This window comes from Rattus norvegicus, chromosome 14 (genome assembly GCF_036323735.1).
Source record: "Rattus norvegicus strain BN/NHsdMcwi chromosome 14, GRCr8, whole genome shotgun sequence".
Taxonomy (NCBI): domain Eukaryota; kingdom Metazoa; phylum Chordata; class Mammalia; order Rodentia; family Muridae; genus Rattus; species Rattus norvegicus.
In genome coordinates this window covers 44,533,313-44,551,432 of record NC_086032.1, presented here as the reverse complement: position 1 = coordinate 44,551,432, position 18,120 = coordinate 44,533,313, and the positions used below count along the sequence as shown (strand labels likewise).

Here is an 18,120-nt window from a genome sequence, read left to right as displayed (position 1 = left end):
CCTTAGTAAGGGTTTCCATTACAGTAAAGAGACACCATGACCAAAACAACTCTTACAAAGGACATTTAACTGGGGCTGGCTTACAGTTTCAGAGGTTCAGTCCATTCTCCCCATACCAGGAAGCATGGCAGCATTCAGGCAGTCATGGTGCTGGAGAAGGAGCTAAGAGTTCTACATCTTGTTCTGAAGGCAAATAGGAGAAGCTGTCTTCCAGGCAGCTAGGAGGAAAGTCTCTCAAAGCCCACCTCCACAGTGACACACTTCCTCCAACAAGGCCACGCCTCCTAATAGTGCCACTCCCTGGGCCAAGCCTATTCAAACCACCTTATTTTTTTTAAGACAGGGTCTCTCTCGTTGAATGTGGAGCTGACAGGCTAAACTGACTGACACTGTTTGTCTACCTCCAGAATTAGATGTACAGATAAACTGTGCTTGGCTAGGCTTGTTAGTGTATGCTGGGGATGCGAGGTCGGGTCTTAAAGCTTGCATAGCAAGCACTTTACTGGTAGAGTTGACTTTAGTCCATCTAAGTTACTTTAACTGGAGATGGACTCCTCTCTGGGAAGAACCCACCATTCATTCTTCAGGGAAGCTCCCACCAGCCAAAAGCACTGTTATTGTTGGCAAGGACCCTGGCTGTGCTCTCTGCAAGACTACTGTGTTCCCTCCCCTGTGCCTCCCTCTGCTGTCAGTTTCCATCACTCCCAGGTCTGACCCTTATCTCTACTGCTCTCTTCTTGACTTTTCTTTATCTCTTTGCTTTGTTCTCTCAGGCTGCTGAGTCTTTTCTAGCATCCAAGGCCAATTAAGACTTTTGAAATCTACTGTAGCCCTCAGAGAAGCCCTGGATATTGGGTGTGGCCAGGAAGTCTGTGTTGTCTCAGCCACTCAGCAGATGTCTGTTGAGCTCCTTTTGTATGCCAGCTGTGAGCCTTGCCTTAGGGCACCTGACAGTGTAATGGGTAAGATGGTTCTCTTCAGTTGGAATCTAGCATTTTTTTTAATCAAAAGGTTGGTCTGGGTTCCTGTTGAAACTGGAACAATCTGGAACCATAGGCTAGATCCAGGAAGCCAAGGTTTTATTGCAACCACATTTCAAAGTTTACGGGGCCTTATCAAGCCCAGTGTTCATTTTATCAAATGATGACTACAAGTACTCCACTCCAGCATTCCCTCAACTCTTAATGTAAAAGTCCATGTGGGGTTAGGTAATTCTACAATCTTCACATCTCTTCCAATCGTTATGTGAAGAAAACAAGGCCATGTAAAATGTTCTTAAGTGATTCATGCTCTTATCTGTTTGCAATTCATGTAATAGAAAAGGCACTAGGATAATATTAATGTTCCTCATGCAGTTTGAGCAAGCCATTCAATTTCTGTAGTGTAAAATACTACCAAAGTCATCAGCTATTATTGGCCTGACTTGGAGTCATTGAAACATGACCAGATACGAAGGAAACACTTTGCAAAAACTATAAAGCATGACAAAAGTAAGGCTTTCATGAAACTGTCTGACCCTGGGAAAGTTTGAGGACCTTAGGGAAGGAGATGAACATCACAACTCAGTGTCAGACAAAGGCAAAGTAATTTAAAACCTTGAAAATTATTCAAGAGAGGTGCTAGCTGGTTCCCCTTTACAGATGGGGAAACTAGGTACTTTATAGCCCTCTCAAGCATAGGATTGGGAAGTAAATGATCTGAGACCTCCCTGAGTATGTTAGATGTCTGTTTCTAAAACAGCATCTTGTTCATTTTCTCTATTACCTCAGTTAGAAAGAGAACATGACTCGCATCATACTATCAAATTCCTGTTCAAAAACACCAGAAAATGTAAAAGCCCATATTATTTATTTAGGTTTTTCATAGAGGTTAGGGGTGTGTGTGTGTGTGTGTGTGTGTGTGTGTGTGTGTGTGTGTGTGTGTTTTGAGGGTGTGGTCTACCTTGTGGATTTTCTGTCATTCTCTTAACCAAGCTGTGCCTGGTATACCCATGTCTGTCTTTCAGAATCCTTTAACTTCAGAGTCAGTGAAGCAGCTCCTTGCTGAGGGTAATAAAGAAGAACTAGAGAAATGCTTTGGGGCCCGGATGGAGTTTGGCACAGCTGGTCTTCGAGCTCCTATGGGAGCAGGAATTTCTCGAATGAATGACCTGACTATCATCCAGACCACACAGGTGCCACAAATTTGTCATTGCTGGTTCCTCCTGGTATATCTCCCTGAGTCCTGGGGATCTGATAGACTTAATTTGTTTTAGTTATGGATATGTCTTTGACTCTGACCAAATAAAGAAAGTACCCACCATTTAATCTATAAATGAGACTTGTGCAGTCCTTATTTAAAATTCATTAGCTTTCTATCCACCTAGCCAGCCATGGAACAAATTTATCGAATGCCCACTGTGTGCCAGGCATAGTGAATTGATATGACAAAGACAGATTCCCTTGTGGAGATTTTGTTCTTATACAGACCCATTGACTAAAGCAATGGTAGGGGGTATGAATAAATGAATATGCCAGCCAGAAGCTGTGTTGGCATTTATAAATGAACTGTGACTCAAACAAAGTAACTAGTAAGTAAGTAACTAGTCCCCACCCTATTCTGTCTGTCTAAAGAGAAGGTCAGTGTCACCTGGTGGGGGTATATATTGCTGTGGCCATATTTGGATAATCCAATTTCTCATACCTACACTGAGCCACCTGTCACCACATCTAGATGTGCCAGCCATGGTCTGCAGGTCATTAGGTCTGAACATGAGTCGGCCTTGCTCTTTGTGTTCCCACCTATAAGATGGAAATTCTGAGCAAGTTGGTCAAGACCTGGAGATGTTAAATTCAGCACAGCCTGAGTTAGAGTAGACGGTCCCAAAAAGCTGTTTTCTTCTAACTGTTCAGTCTGCATGTGGATCCTATGAACGTGAGTAAAATATAATTTTGGGCTGATTCTTACATCATACATATAAAATATGTGCTTTTAATCCCTGGGCTACTTTCAGGGATTTTGCAGGTACCTGGAAAAGCAGTTCAGTGACCTCAAGCAGAGGGGCGTGGTGATCAGCTTCGATGGGAGAGCTCACCCTGCCAGTGGAGGCAGCAGCAGAAGGTATTTAGGTTTTGGGAGTGGGGTGGGGGTGGGGGCTTTGGGATGGAACCTGGAGACATTTTTTCAGAAAAAGGATTTTTCATAATTTCTTTTATACTTTTATTTTGAGTCATCATTTATTTCAATAGTTTGATGTGAATTATTTGAGTATGTTGTGTGTGTGTGCACACACGCTTGTGCACGTATGGGTGCAGGCGCTCAGAGAGGCCAGAGACGCTAGGTCCCATCTAGCTGGGGTTACAGGCAGTTGCAAGCCTTTGTAAGAATAGTACAGATTTGTAACCACTCACCCATCTCTCCAGCCACTTGATTTTTTTCTTTAATGACTTGACTTTAAACCCATAATTAGCTGTTAAAAGTAATGGTAGGGCTGGGCAAGCCCAGCACTGGGGAAGCAGAGGCAGGCAGATCTCTGTGACTTCGAGGCCAGCCTGGTCTACAAAGAAAGTTCCAGGACAGCCAGGGCTACACAGAGAAACCCTGAGTTGAACTGCTCCCTGTCCCCAAGAAAAGACGGGATAGCCTGGGCCTTTAATCCCAGCACTCAGGAAACAGAATGGGAGGACTTCTTGAGTTCAAGGGCAGCCTGGGCTACACAGCAAGTTCTAAGACAGCCAGGGATACACAGAGAGACCTTGCCTCAAAAAAAAAAAAAAACCCAAAAAACAACAAACAAACAAAAATGATGGGGGAAAATGGTCCAAACTGTCCTCTCCTGTGCCTCCACGTAACTCCTCCCTGCTATTTATGGGCGTCATTGCCTCCTCCTTTCCTGACAGATGCCTTTCTCAGGGTGAGCTTTGTGACAGTTTCAGACCAAGACTCCGGTTCAGTTGCAGGCATGTGATGCTGAAGTAGTTGCCCCAGACAACACTGTTTAAGGACAGCTCTTGTGGACTGGAGAGAAGGCTCAGAGGTTAAGAGCACTGACTGCTCTTCCAGAGGGCCTGAGTTCAATTCCCAGCAACTAGATGGTGGCTCACAACCATGTACAATGGGATTTGATGCCCTCTTCTGGAGTGTCTGACAGCTACAGTGTACCCATAAATAAAATAATATAAATCTTAAAAAACAAAACAAAACAAAACAAAAAACCCAGTTCTTTCTCTGATCATGGAGCTGTGGTATTTGCTGGAAGTGACCAGAATTTACCAATTCTTTTTGGGTTTGTGACTCCTGCCTTTGCTATGCACACACACACACACACACACACACACACACACACACACACACACACACCTTATATTTAAATAAAACAACACCTAGTCAGAGTCCGTATGAGGTGTGTACTGAATTGTGACAGTGATCTGGGCTCCTAAGCCTCTACATAGCAACACATGATGTCTCTGCAGCTGGACCATTCTTTGTGGTGGGGGACTGTCCTATTAGTGTAAGGGGTTTAGTAGTACTCTACCCATGAATTCCCATTAATTGTCAGCAGCACAAACCCTCCCCCAAGCATGACAACTGACTATGCTTCCACATCAAAAATCCTTGAGAAGGACAGATGAGCCGAAACGGGAACCACTGACATAGACCCAGATGGACAGAGTTGAAAGACTTTAAGGCAAGGCAAGCCTGGCTTACATGCTCAGTGGTCTTGGACATATGGCAAGGTGACCTCAGGCCTTTATCCTAAACAAAAGAGGGGAGGAGAGGACCCCAGCAGTCTCAGCTTTAGTGTTCTTCCTCTTTCTCTCCTTTTTTTTTTTTTTTTTTTTTTTTTTTTCGGAGCTGGGGACCGAACCCAGGGCCTTGCGCTTGCTAGGCAAGCACTCTACCACTGAGCTAAATCCCCAACCCGTTCTTCCTCTTTCTGTCACTACAGATTGCAGGCATGTCGGAAGAGGCCAGGGCTGCAATTCTGTTAGTGGAGGGTTTGCCTAGCACGAAAGAAGCCCTGGGTTCCATCCCACCATGTTTGTTCATTGTTTCTCACTGCCATGGGAAAGCTCTGACCCCAACTCTCCTTTTTTGTCCCTGTTTCTACATTTCTAGGTTTGCCCGGCTGGCTGCGACTGCATTTATCAGCCAAGGGGTTCCTGTGCACCTCTTCTCTGATATAACTCCAACCCCCTTTGTGGTAAGTAACCATTTCCCTTCTAACTACTTGTCAGAGGGCTGCAGCATGTAGCCTACAGTTGATGCCAATGAATGCTTAGTTTATGGGTTAAGGATATAAAAGACTAGCAACAGTAACCGTTAATAAAATGGACCAGTTGCAGCAGTACCCTGCCATGAAGTTATATGAGTGTGGGTCCTGCTGAAAGAGCTAAGACACATACTATCTTCCTGGACCACTAGTAACTGAAACAGAACAAGACAAAACCACAGGCAAGGGGTTGCATGATGCTGCATGATGCTTGGATGGGACGTGAGACGCTGAACAGCATGTTATGATATTGGGTGATAAAGGGGGATGAATGGCTCCAAACAAGTACAGTTGGCATCTCCATTCTGTTTAATCATTGTTAAGAACCATCTCTTGCTCTGCTTAGCCTTACACAGTGTCACACCTGAAACTCTGTGCTGGAATCATGATCACTGCCTCGCATAATCCAAAGCAGGACAATGGCTATAAGGTACCTCCCCCAACCCCATCCCCCACATACACGCTCTCTCCTCGCTATTTGGGAGTGAGTGCTCTGCATCCTGAACCTGCTAAATGCATTCCTGGCTTCTCTAGGTCTACTGGGACAACGGAGCTCAAATCATCTCACCTCATGATCGAGGCATTTCTCAGGCTATTGAGGAAAATCTAGAGCCCTGGCCTCAGGCTTGGGACGAGTCTTTGATTGACAGTAGTTCCCTTCTTCACAATCCCAGCACATCCATCAGTAATGACTACTTTGAAGACCTCAAAAAATACTGTTTTCACAGGTAACTAGAATGTGGCTTCACTTCAGCTAATGCGACTCAGCCGAATTCTATCAATGTTTGGTTTTTGATTTGATCCCTTCTACCTGGTGCGTACGCTGTAGCTACATGTGTATGGGACAGCAATAGAACTGGCCACTTTTTCTTGAAGGAACCGGTATCAAACCTCAGGGCTTTGCTGGCTACCTAGAGCCTGACTTCACCCCTCAGTCGTGCTATCCTAGTATCCAAGCAGCACAAGTGACTGGTCGTGAAGCCACACTGAGGTGGCTTTATTTACAGAAGCAGTTAGCCAATGCACAGTGGGCTCTAGTTTGAAGTGTTGTAAACTTACACATATACATTTGTAGCTGTGTCTATTTATATGCTTGTCTGGATACAACTATATGAATATATGTGTATTAAAAAATACGTTCAGGGCTGGGAAGATGGTTTCATGTGCAAGCGCACTTACTATGTAAGTGTGGGGACTTGAGTTCTAATCCCTGGTATGCATGTATGGTCGTACGGTGGGTGCTATGGCGCCTGTTTGTTCAGCCTGGGGTAAACTTGGTAGTCACAGTCAGGTACTGAGTGGGAGGGTTTACTGCTTATTGCCTCTCTGAAACTGAAATTCAGTTTCTGGTTGTCTGGTGCTGTGCTCATTATATAACCTGGGCGTGGCTACTCCAGTGCAGAGTAGACTCCAATCCCATCTAAGTGAAAAACCACACTGGCTTAGGGTCTCTCTGGACCATGGGATAGAGATCTGAGTTTCCAGGTCCCTGGATTTTTTTTTTTTCCTTTACAAAAGAAAGCTCTAAAATAAGGGTTATCCTTTTCCTCCCGCTGGTACGAGTTGCAAACAAGATTCACCTGTGAGCTTTTCCTCGGCCCTCTCTGTCAGTTTCACAAACACGGAGAGTTGACGGGTGTTCATTTGTTTTGTGTCACTGTAAGTAGCATGGGAAAATGACAGTTACTTGCGTGTGTAAAATAACCCTCCTGTATAATATAGCACATGCATCCACAAGGTTGAGGGTGATCAGCAAGCGGCCCTCCGAGAACATAAGAGTGTTGGTATCCCCACCTGCAGCCTGTGGTAATAACATGGGACCCCACGTTCAAGCTTGTGCTCCACTTATCAGATTCATCACCCCCCCAATTGTTAGAAAAGCATAAAATCTCACTTTTATTTATACCCTTAGTTAGGAAAAACTTTTTTCATGTTTATTTGATCTATATTTATTGTTTCTGTGTATCAGCTTGTCTTTTGAATTTAGCAAACTTCTCTATTTAGAAAAAACATAAGTCTTGTTTCTTTCAAGTGTCTACTCTCCCTGTTGTTAACTTTAACATTTTTTAATTGAAACTTTTTTTGGAAGCTTTTAAACAATTTCATTAATATGTAGTTGTCTTTTAATTCTTGGTTTCTGGGTTTTATTCAGACTTTTTTTTTTTTTTTTTGGTTCTTTTTTTCGGAGCTGGGGACCGAACCCAGGGCCTTGCGCTTCCTAGGCAAGCGCTCTGCCACTGAGCCAAATCCCCAACCCCTATTCAGACTTTAAAAAGACTTTATACCAAGATTATAAGAAAAATAAATTCTGCTCTTTGAACTTTTGTGTTGGCATTCGGTGATAACGAGTCTCTCAAGTCATCAGTGCTCCTGTGTGGATGGCATAGCTTAGGTCTCTGAAAAGCTCACAGCTGTGCCAGCCACACACACTGACGCATCTTTCTCCCAGTCTTAAATGCCCCAGTGCATGGTATTTCCTAAACCCTGCCCTCTGGAGCGACTTCTTTACTTCTGTTGCCGTTTTCCGTTTTGTCTTACTCTAGGACTGTGAACAGGGAGAGCCAGGTGAAGTTTGTGCACACATCCGTCCATGGCGTGGGTCATGAGTTTGTGCAGTCGGCATTCAAAGCTTTCGATCTCAATCCTCCTGAAGCTGTCCCCCAACAGAAAGATCCAGATCCCGAGTTTCCAACTGTCAAGTACCCAAATCCTGAGGAGGGTAAAGGTGTCTTGGTAACCTACTTTTATTAAATAATGGGCTCTACCTTTTAAACTTTAAACCACTCTCAAGTACATTGTGTTTTTATTGTGCTGGGAAAAAAATGAACTATATCTCTGTAAGTATGTATGTTGGATGATCACTTATTCCTTTTTTTTAAAAATATATTTGCTTTTATTTCTATGAGTACACTATAGCTGACTTCAGACACACCAGAAGAGGATATCAGATCCCATTACAGATGGTTGTGAGCCACCATGTGGTTGCTGGGAATTGAACTCAGGACCTCTGGAAGAGCAGCCAGTGCTTCTAGCCAATGACACATCTATCTCTCCAGCCCCGGTCACTAATTTCTTAAAGGAACTTTCAAACTTGACATCTTGCATGCAGATATAAGAGCTAAAGTAAAAACTATGCTCTAAATTAGATTAGATATTCGTTGACAGTTCCTCTATTGCCAAGAAGTAAGGCTACAGAATGGAGAGGTCTTTCATGTTTTAATTTTCTACTCTCTTGTTAAAGAGTGTTATTGTGGCTCACATACCATTTCAAACGTTAGATAATAATGATACTGTAAGAGTTGGTTTGCCTAGAAATACCAGTCCAGCCACAAGGCTGCCACCACTCTGTGTGGTCAGTGGAACTCTCAGTATCTGACCTACAACTCAGGAAGATGAAATATAATCTGGCTAAGCGAACCCAGCTCCAGGAAGGAGAGAAAAAAATAAAAAGAAACAGAAAACAAAACAACGACAACAACCCCCACCCCGCAGTCCCAATTTGGGGAAAGGCCTTTTTAGCTCGTAAGAATTTGCAAATCTTGGGGTTGGGGATTTAGCTCAGTGGTAGAGCGCTTGCCTAGCAATAGCAAGGCCCTGGGTTCGGTCCCCAGCTCCGAAAAAAGAAAAAAAGAAAAAAAATTGCAAATTTTAAGGACTACGGTGTGCTCCGTGTTTCCCTTAAGTAATCTTTTATTTTCTGAACTTATTTTTCAGACTTTATCTTTCGAGCTGGCTGACAAAATCAAGGCCAAAATTGTCTTAGCCAATGACCCAGATGCCGACAGACTTGCTGTGGCCGAGAAGCAAGACAGGTGAAATTAACTTTGTTTGTCTGTGTCATGAAAACTATACAGACCGCCATCTTTAGCAATACCGTGTTTGCGGGGAGGCAGAGTCTAAGTGGGACGCCTTCCGTTTAATTATTTTTGTTTTTACAACAAAACCTCTGGTGGATTCCTCTCACAGGACAATTGACTGATCCTAAGGGCTGGGCGATCGCGTGTGCCGGGGCTGGACACGACTCTTTGTGACACCCTCCCTTTATGATTGAACTTAGTACATGAAGGCTTCCATGCTCAATAAGGCAAAGTCCTTTGCACGATGCTGGCTTTTCAGTTCAGTGTCTGCCAGTGAGTGGATTTAATAAAGCACCAGACCTCCAGGGCAGCATTGAATGTAGGGGGAACAGACAGGCAGCCATGTAATGCTTAAGACAAGTATTACCATGTGGTCTAGGCAAAGGAAAATAAATGCGTGGTACAGTTCCAAACTCCAGCCTTTGCCAAAGACGGAAATCGACGGGTCCCGTGTCATCCCTGGGATGCTAACTGTAGACCGTCTTCAAAGATGTTATGTTTGTCTGGAAGCATTGGCTGATAAGATGTTTGTGATGTTGTAGGTCCACTTCAACCCAGTTAATTATTTTTTCTTATTTATTTATTTATTTATTTATTTATTTATTTATGTTTTTTTGAGACTGGGTTTCTCTGTGGTGCAATCCTGGCTGTCCTAGAACTCACTTTGTAGACCAGGCTGGCCGTGAACTCACAGAGATCTGCCTGCCTCTGCCTCCCAAGGGTGAGTGTGAGCAGGCTGAGCTCAGCCCAGTAATTTAAAGGCAGGAACACTTTTATAGGAAGCACGTCCACCGAGCTTCTTTTGCCTAGCTCCGGGACTTGTGTGCCGTCCTAAAGTTTGCTGAGACAAAGCCCTGTTGCCTTGCAGTGGTGAGTGGAGAGTGTTCTCCGGCAATGAGCTGGGGGCCCTGCTGGGATGGTGGCTCTTCACTTCCTGGAAAGAAAAGAACCAAGGTCAAAGCAACCTCAAAGATACATACATGTTGTCCAGCACCGTTTCCTCCAAAATCCTGCGGGCCATAGCCTTAAAGGAGGGCTTTCATTTCGAGGTAAGGTGTTTGGGGGACTTGGGCTTCTCTGCTCCCCAAGAATTCTACCCGCTTCTTTCACTTTTCCTGTTAGATTTTGGGACAGGGTTTTATATAGCCCAGGCTGGCCTTGAACTTCATATGTAGCCCAGGCTGGCCTTGAACTTCATATGTAGCCCAGGCTGGCCTTGAACTTCATATGTAGCCCAGGCTGGCCTTGAACTTCATATGTAGCCAAGGATGACCTTGACCTTCTGATCCCTCAACTTGTGCCTGCCCACTGCTAGGATTTTAGGCACATCCACCACACCCAGCACAACATCCACCACACCAGTGTGGTGCTAGGGATCTGAGGGCTAGGCAAGCTCTCTCTACCAATTGAGCATCATCCCCCTGCCTCAAAACATTTCTTTTCTCTTTTGTGTTATCCGTTTAGGAAACATTAACTGGCTTCAAGTGGATGGGAAACAGAGCCAAACAGCTAATAGACCAGGGGAAGACCGTCCTATTTGCATTTGAAGAAGCTATTGGTAAGAAGCATAATAAGGTTCACAGTGTGTGTGTGTGTGTGTGTGTGTGTGTGTGTGTGTGTGTACTTTAAACAATTATTATGTATACATAATAACAAATGAGATCAATATTTGAATTTGAGCTCAACAAATCCCAATAAAAAAAGTGGTAACCAGCCATTTTGGTTACCCACCTCTTTTTGTCTTCCCTTTATTCTCCTGACTCCCCACTTCCTTCCCCTGTCTCCTCACAGGCTTGGGTCAGGTTCCTGTTCACACCAGACTCTCCCATATGTCTCTGCCTCTGGCTATGTTTTCTCTTACATCTACAATGAGCCTTCTCCCCCACTATCCCTAGAAGTGGTCATGGCCTTCCTTTCTTCTTTCTTCCTTTCATTTACTGATAAAAGTCTAATGGTGTCCACGCTGAGAGTGCCCAGGGAACAGAAGGCAGTTCTGTGGCCTCATGTTGTCACAGTCACGGACATAGGAAAGAACATTGAAAGTGTAACCACAATCACTGCAAAGCCCTTATCCTAAACTACCAGTCAGTATACATTAGAGGAAAGGGAAGCCAGGTGTGAGCACAAGACATTCTGTTGTTCATGCAAATGCATGCATAGCTGTTACCTTAGTAAAAACTATCACCCACTTTCCGTTCTGCATCCTCCTTAAAGTGAAGAGACACTTGTTAAATTTAACCAACTCACTACAGAGGGATGGTATAGCCACTGCCTCTCAGCAGTCAGAGTTTCAGAGTTATCTTGCCTTGGCTTTTGTTAAGGAGACATTGTTTATCAATTACTAATTATAAATGTTACTTGGTGATTCTGAATTATATGATAATGACCAGCAGCTCCAATTAGTGACCACACAAAAGAGGGTAGGGCCAGCCAGTCAAGATAATCTACTAACAGCCAAGTACCACCAGGCCTCGGAAGAGAAAGAGGCAGAGAGGGTGACTGGAGCAAGGAGAGCCACGTGTATCTGGGCTGGAGCTGTTAGGATGAATCTAGTCAATGAACACCATTTGCCAGCAGGGTAAAGCTCCACACAGGTCATTCAATGTGGATTTCCTTAAGGTTCCTATATGGAAGGCACTGGGCTACATTGGTTTGTTTTTGAGGCACGAGGGTACATAACCCAGAACTCCTGGTTTCTTGCCTCCGTCTCCCAAATGCTAGAATTACAGGCATGCATACCATTCAGCTCTGTGTGAGCTGATCACACTGTGGTTTACTGGGGGCTCGAACCCAGGACCTTCAGTGTGTAAAGCAGATACAATTCGCATTATGGCATGGAGTCACAAAGTTCCCAAATGCAGAGATAAGTGAAAAATTTGTGTGTGTGCTCCATACCAAACCCTAACATGCAATAGCCAGCAGGCCTGCACTCACGTGGCCCGATCTAATGCTGTAATGAAACCCACCCTGTGTGTCTACTGCTTTCTCTGCAGGATATATGTGCTGTCCTTTCGTTCTGGACAAGGATGGTGTCAGTGCTGCTGTTATAAGTGCAGAGCTCGTAAGCTTTCTAGCCACCAAGAATTTGTCTTTATCTCTGCAGCTAAAGGCCATCTATTTGGAGTAAGTGTTTACGAGCTATCGAAGGAATATGGGTCATATTTCAAGTGCTCTTACTCGGGTGACATGTCCTGTTTCTTAGGAAGGTGAAGACCACCTTTCCCATTTGTCACCACTAATTAGTAACAACCATTTGCATCCTAACACCTGAGAAGGTTGTGCAAACGACTGGGTGGAAGAGTGTGAATTTAAGTACTCGGTGTCATAGCTAGATTAGATTTTGGGGTCAGTGTTCACAGCAAGAACCGAACTCTGCTTGTGTGATGATGCGGAAGCTGTAGAGATGACAGGAACTGGAACCGTGCAGCATGGCTGTGCTCTGTAAAGCCCTAACAGCTCTGTAAAGGCTGATGGAGGGCACATTATTGATTCGTATTCTCGCTGTGTGTGCATGACATTCAGCTTCCGTTCCGTAGGCGCTGTCCATCTTATTGACACTCTTCTGTCCTTAGCCCGGAGTTTGACTGGCTGACATCAAGCCCCAGGCATCTGCCTGTGTCTGTCTCCCTGGTACTGGCTCTACAAGCACACACCTCCATATCCATCTTTTTATCTGGCTTCTAGGAATTTCTCAGGTTCTTGTGCTTTTAAGGCAAGCACTTTACTGACTGAGCCATCTCTTCTGCCCTGGACCTCTTTTTCATCTTCTTTTAAAATTCATTCACCTTTATTTTGTGCATATGGGTGTTTTAAGGCTGTATGTCTCTGTACACCATGTGTATATACCTGTTGCCTGCAAAGGTCAGAAAAGGTCATCGGATCCACAGAAATTGGCGTGATGTGTATGAAACTGCAGATGTTTGTGAATCGTGAACCATGAGGGTGCTGAGAATCGAACCTGAGTCCTCTGGAAGAGTGGCTCATGCTATTAGTCACTGAACTATCTCTTCAACTCCTTTACGCTTTTTTCTTTTTAACATTTATTTATTATGCGAATATGTATGTATATATGTTGTATATTTGTGAGTGGGCGCACACATGGATGTACAAATGTTGTGTGTATATATATGAGTGGGTGCACACATGGAAGTCAGAGGGACAACTGAGGAATTGTTTTTCTCCTTCTACTATGTGTGTTCTGGGGATCAGCTCAGGTTGTTACGTGTGGCAGCAAGCACCCTTACCCACTGAACCATCTCGCCAGCCCAGCTTCTTCTTTACGGTTACTTTATCCTTCTGAAGTTGGTTAGGGCTCCCGTTTCACCTACTGTAGAATGAGCTAGTTGGTATACACACCTTACGAACACTCTGCAGAATTTTTGTGGCTCACTCCGCTTACATTTATGGTTCCTTTTTCTAGGTACGGCTATCATATTACCACAGCTTCATATTTTATCTGCCATGATCAAGGCACGATTCAGAAATTATTTGAAAACCTGAGAAACTATGATGGGAAGAATAAGTATCCCAAAACTTGCGGCAAGTTTGAAATCTCTGCTGTCAGAGACCTTACAACTGGCTATGACAGTAATCAACCTGATAAAAAGGCTGTAAGTCACGTTTACCTCTCTCTGTTCACCAGGCCTGCCATGTGATCAGACTCATTTATTCACATGGTTGATTGAAAATTCAGGCTGGAGGTGGACAGCTCAGGGGTGCTTGCCAACACATGACCAGACCTTGGTTTAGGCTCCTAGTGTCAAAAAAGAATAAAGAAAGAAAATAAGATACGTGGAAAAACTAGAAACCATGGGCTAGAAATGCAAGTGCTCTCCCAAGTCTTCTGATGATGAATGGCGTCCCAAGCCAGCCTCTCACATGCAAGGTAATTGTGACTCAGAAGGGCAATGACTGGTGAGGGTCCAGGTGGAGGAGAAGCCTTTTGACTCTGGACCCAGCTTTTCCTTTTCACCAGAACATGTCACTCCAGACAGTATCTGAGTCACACACACCAAGAGAATGAGTGACTAACCCAGTATTAACTGGGCCCGATGACACATACCAGTAAGTCTTTAAATCCCTGCACTTGGGGAACCAAGGCAGGAGCATCGTAAGTATGAGTTTGAGGTCAGCTTGGGTTATATTATGACATCCTGTCAAAGCAAACACCATTGAAAGCCATTCTTGAGTTTCTCATTAAGTAGGTCTGGGATTAGAATCAAGAATTTGCATATCTAATAAAATTCAAGATGACTGGTCTACTCTGGGAGAACCACTGCTGAGTGGCTCTCTGGTGAGTTTGCCCTATCCTCTGACTGCAGGAGGCCTAAATGTTTGCATTAGGATCTCCCTTAGAGCCAGAGGTAGCAGAAGTGTAGGGCTGGCTATGCCCAGTTTAGGAGGAGAGCAGGAATAGCCCGAGGAGTTATTAGATATCTTCCTTAATATTTACCCTTTGGTATTTTGTTTCAAGTTTTGCATATGAACAGAATAAACTTATAAAGATAAATGGTATTAAAAGGGTTATAGTGAAGTATGACACCTTATTGTCATACTGAACCAACCACCTTTTCTCTCAATTGTTTCTCTTGCTATTTGCTGTGGAACTTTTTTCTGTCTCGTGGAGATAAAGAATCCATGCATATACTTCCTACATGCAGGAGCCCCTGCCTGGCCTCATGAATTGCCTCTGAGCCTTGATTATGATGGTTAATTACGACCAGGGCCTGTGCTGCTTCTTCAGACGCCTTCCCCACTCTACGTAAAAAGTTACATTCCTAAGCCAGTTAAGGTTACTTGATTTGTTTATGTTTGTATCTTGGTTGTCTGGATTTTTATGCCAAATGTCACTAGTCCTTCCAATAGCTCTCGGTGGCATTGTTCCCTGCTCCTGGGTCTCAGCTATGATGCAGCGTCCGTCTGTGTCCATTGGCCTCCCTCCTCAGGCCTCCATGCAGTTGGCTCATCCTCTGGACTGAGTGCACAGCTGTCCTCTCAGAACGCCTTTTGCCATGGCCGAGACCCTCTCTCCTGAACTCATAGCTTCCTCCTGTCTTCATTTTCTTAGATCAGATCTTTTAAATGTTTTTGGGGTGGTGGAAGTGAATCTGGGGAGGCCGTCAGGTCTGAACATGTCTTACCTTTCTCTCTCACACTCCCCAGCCTCAGAGTTTGAAAGCATTGCTCCGTTGCGTGTCCAGACGCTATCTTCAGGATCCACTCATCATTTTAGTGATGGATGTGTGATGCACACAGAGGCATTAACACCATCCTTGCCATTCTGTGCCACTCACTGTGTTCCCCTCACCATGAGAAAACCTCTCTCTAAACTCAGTGTTCTACATTTTCATAATATGTTGGTCTCTTCGTTCAATGTTGTGGTTACTGTTTAAGTGTGACAGACTTTTTGGCACTTCAATAAAATACTCTACTGGGACTCACTGTTTCAGTGCATGGTCACCTGACTCCATTGCTCTGAGGCCCATGGCAGTGTAGACATCTGACAAAGAAGGTCATGGTAGAAGGAAGCCATTCACTTTGCTGACTTTACAGACAGGAAGAATACAGTGAAGCCAAGTTATGTACACCTCAAAGACACACTCCCAGAGACAACTTACTCCAGTAGATCGCACAGTCCCACACCTCAGGACTCTACTTAAACAATGCATTATCAATGCACTAAACCATCGACTAGGTCAGAGTCCGAACGGTCTAAGTTTACCAGGAAGTGCCCTAAGAGACATGCCCAGAGCGTGCCGTATTGCTCTTCCAGGCAGGCCTCAATCCAGTCTGCTTAGCACACTGAGCCTTTTGGTCCTCAGCATCATTTCCTTTAGGTTTCAGTTTTCTTGGTGAGATGTCAAGAAAGGGAGAGAGTTGACTGTTTTCTTGAAGAGTCTTAGGTAGATGCTTGCTGTCTGGGGCTGGTGCCCTTTCTTCTTAATTTAATTTGTCTTACTTCCTATCTTCTTTTCCTGCTCTTCCTTTTTTGAGGGGTTTTTCTAATTTTAACTTTTGGCATTCCTGTGGACTGTTAATTTTTATTCTTTTTCCCGATTTTTGTTTTCAGAATGGCATTCTATTATTGTTTTTCTTTCTCTTTGTGTGCTGTACCTTATAAGATTTTCTTTTCTTTTTAAAAACTAAGAATATTTTTTATTCATATTTTCCCCAAGTTCTGTTTTTTTGGTTGTTGTTGTTGTTAAAGTTTTTTTTTTCTACTTGTTTTGGCCTTGTGATTTACCCACTGTCTTTTTCTAGGGTCCCCGAGTATCCTGTGTGTGTTTATGACACCTGACCTAGTTCACTCCAGGGATCTTGAGTAGCAAGCCAACAGTTCTGAGATAGACCCTGGTTTTGGAATTTTGGCTGGTTCATCTGCTTTCCTAAGGGATATAAAGTGGCATGTCGAAGCCCTAGAGGCATGGCTAGAAGGGTCTGCGATGTCTGAGTGTGTCCGCCATAGCACACCCTCCACGGTGCCTGTCGATCCTAGTTTCTGAGCCTTTCTCGTTCAGAGAATGTAAGCATACCAGGCAGGCAGAGAAGAGTTGGGTCTCTGATTCCAGAGGCTAGGAGGGGAGATCTTGGAGCATCTGGTAGCGACTTTCTAACCTTGTCCCTGTTTTACCCCTGCCTCACACCTACTCTTGGCATACCTAATACCTCTAGTTCTTGAGACCAGATGGGCTTCTGCAGAGCACAGTGGCTCAGTCTCCTGTTTTTGCCCCTGACCCGGGAACCCTCAGTCACATCTGTCTTCTGACCTTCATGACCGGGTGACCTCCCCATCAAATGCTGTCTCCTCTCTCCCTCTTTGCCCTCCTGTTTATGCCAGTGAAAGCACATTTACTATAACTTTAGCTATGTTCTGAAGTTAACAACTATAAATACATCTGTCTTAGGGTTTCCATTTCTATGAAGAAACACCATGACTGAGGCAACTTTTATAAAAGACAATATTTAACTGGGGCTAGCTTAAAGCTTCTGAGGTTCACTCTACTATCATCAAGGCAGGGAAAATGGTGGCATCCAGGCAGACATGGGACTGGAGGAGCAGAAAATTCTACATCTTGTGCCACTTCCTGGGCTAAGCATATTCAAGCCACCACAATATCAAAGTTTTGTACCAGAAAAAAAATGTCTTTATGAACTTTTGTTGGCCAAAATTTCCATTTACAACATTGAGGTATGATCTAATTTTTTGTAGTACATTATTATATCAATTTCTTGATATACTGTGTTTTCATTTGAATGAAACTTTCATAACTTTAATGAATCTATGGAAGTAGAAAGCTACACTGTAAAGTCACCTAATGTTCACTGATTACTAGGATTGAGTCCTCGAATTTTCCAAGGGCTGTTCTTCTGTGGCCGATGTGGTATTTGGGACAGTATTCACTAGGTCAGAACAGTTTGTTGCTGTTTAAATATGTGACCTGTACAAATTAATCCCTAGGTTCTTCCTACCAGTAAGAGCAGCCAGATGATCACCTTCACCTTCGTTAATGGAGGGGTGGCAACCATGCGGACCAGTGGGACCGAGCCCAAAATCAAGTATTATGCAGAGCTGTGTGCTCCCCCTGGCAACAGGTAAGGCGTGGATGGTAATGGCTGTGGCTGTTACTCCTGATGTGTCCTGGCTCTGTTCAAGTGTTAAGTAAAAATCCCCATGTGCAGCCAAGTTAGAAACTGTGGTGATATCATGGATAGAATGACTACTTGAAATTTTTTAAGAATTAAATTAAATTTACAGTTTTTTAAGAGGAATAAGGGGGTTAACAGTGATTCTTAAAGTTGGCTACACATCATCTGGGGGAGTTTCCCAAACCTGATACCTGGGTCTCACCAGTAAGTTCTGATTTGTAACTACAGTGGAATATGACTGGGAGTCAAGCTGGGTTTTTTGTTTGGTTGATGTTTTTTAAAGATCTCTCTTCCTTCCTTCCTTCCTTCCTTCCTTCCTTCCTTCCTTCCCTCCCTCCCTCCCTCCCTCCCTTCTTTCTTCCTTCC

General features: G+C 44.0%; 1 protein-coding gene across 2 annotated transcripts in view; it reads left to right on the top strand.

Annotated features, from left to right (window-relative positions):
• Positions 1 to 18,120, top strand: part of Pgm2 (phosphoglucomutase 2) — a 33,515-nt gene that overhangs the window by 1,988 nt on the left and 13,407 nt on the right. Inside the window, exons 2-14 of one of the 2 annotated variants that reach the window (XM_006250997.5) lie at positions 774 to 962; positions 2,006 to 2,173; positions 2,993 to 3,099; positions 5,098 to 5,182; positions 5,598 to 5,681; positions 5,786 to 5,979; positions 7,795 to 7,984; positions 8,966 to 9,063; positions 9,977 to 10,157; positions 10,573 to 10,666; positions 12,102 to 12,231; positions 13,529 to 13,718; positions 17,567 to 17,700. In XM_006250997.5, coding sequence (XP_006251059.1) covers positions 2,087 to 2,173; positions 2,993 to 3,099; positions 5,098 to 5,182; positions 5,598 to 5,681; positions 5,786 to 5,979; positions 7,795 to 7,984; positions 8,966 to 9,063; positions 9,977 to 10,157; positions 10,573 to 10,666; positions 12,102 to 12,231; positions 13,529 to 13,718; positions 17,567 to 17,700 — 1,574 coding nt within the window. In that variant the 5' untranslated portion in view covers positions 774 to 962; positions 2,006 to 2,086. The remainder of the gene's footprint in view (positions 1 to 773; positions 963 to 2,005; positions 2,174 to 2,992; positions 3,100 to 5,097; positions 5,183 to 5,597; positions 5,682 to 5,785; positions 5,980 to 7,794; positions 7,985 to 8,965; positions 9,064 to 9,976; positions 10,158 to 10,572; positions 10,667 to 12,101; positions 12,232 to 13,528; positions 13,719 to 17,566; positions 17,701 to 18,120) is intronic. The other variant, NM_001106007.3, reaches the window with a different exon arrangement.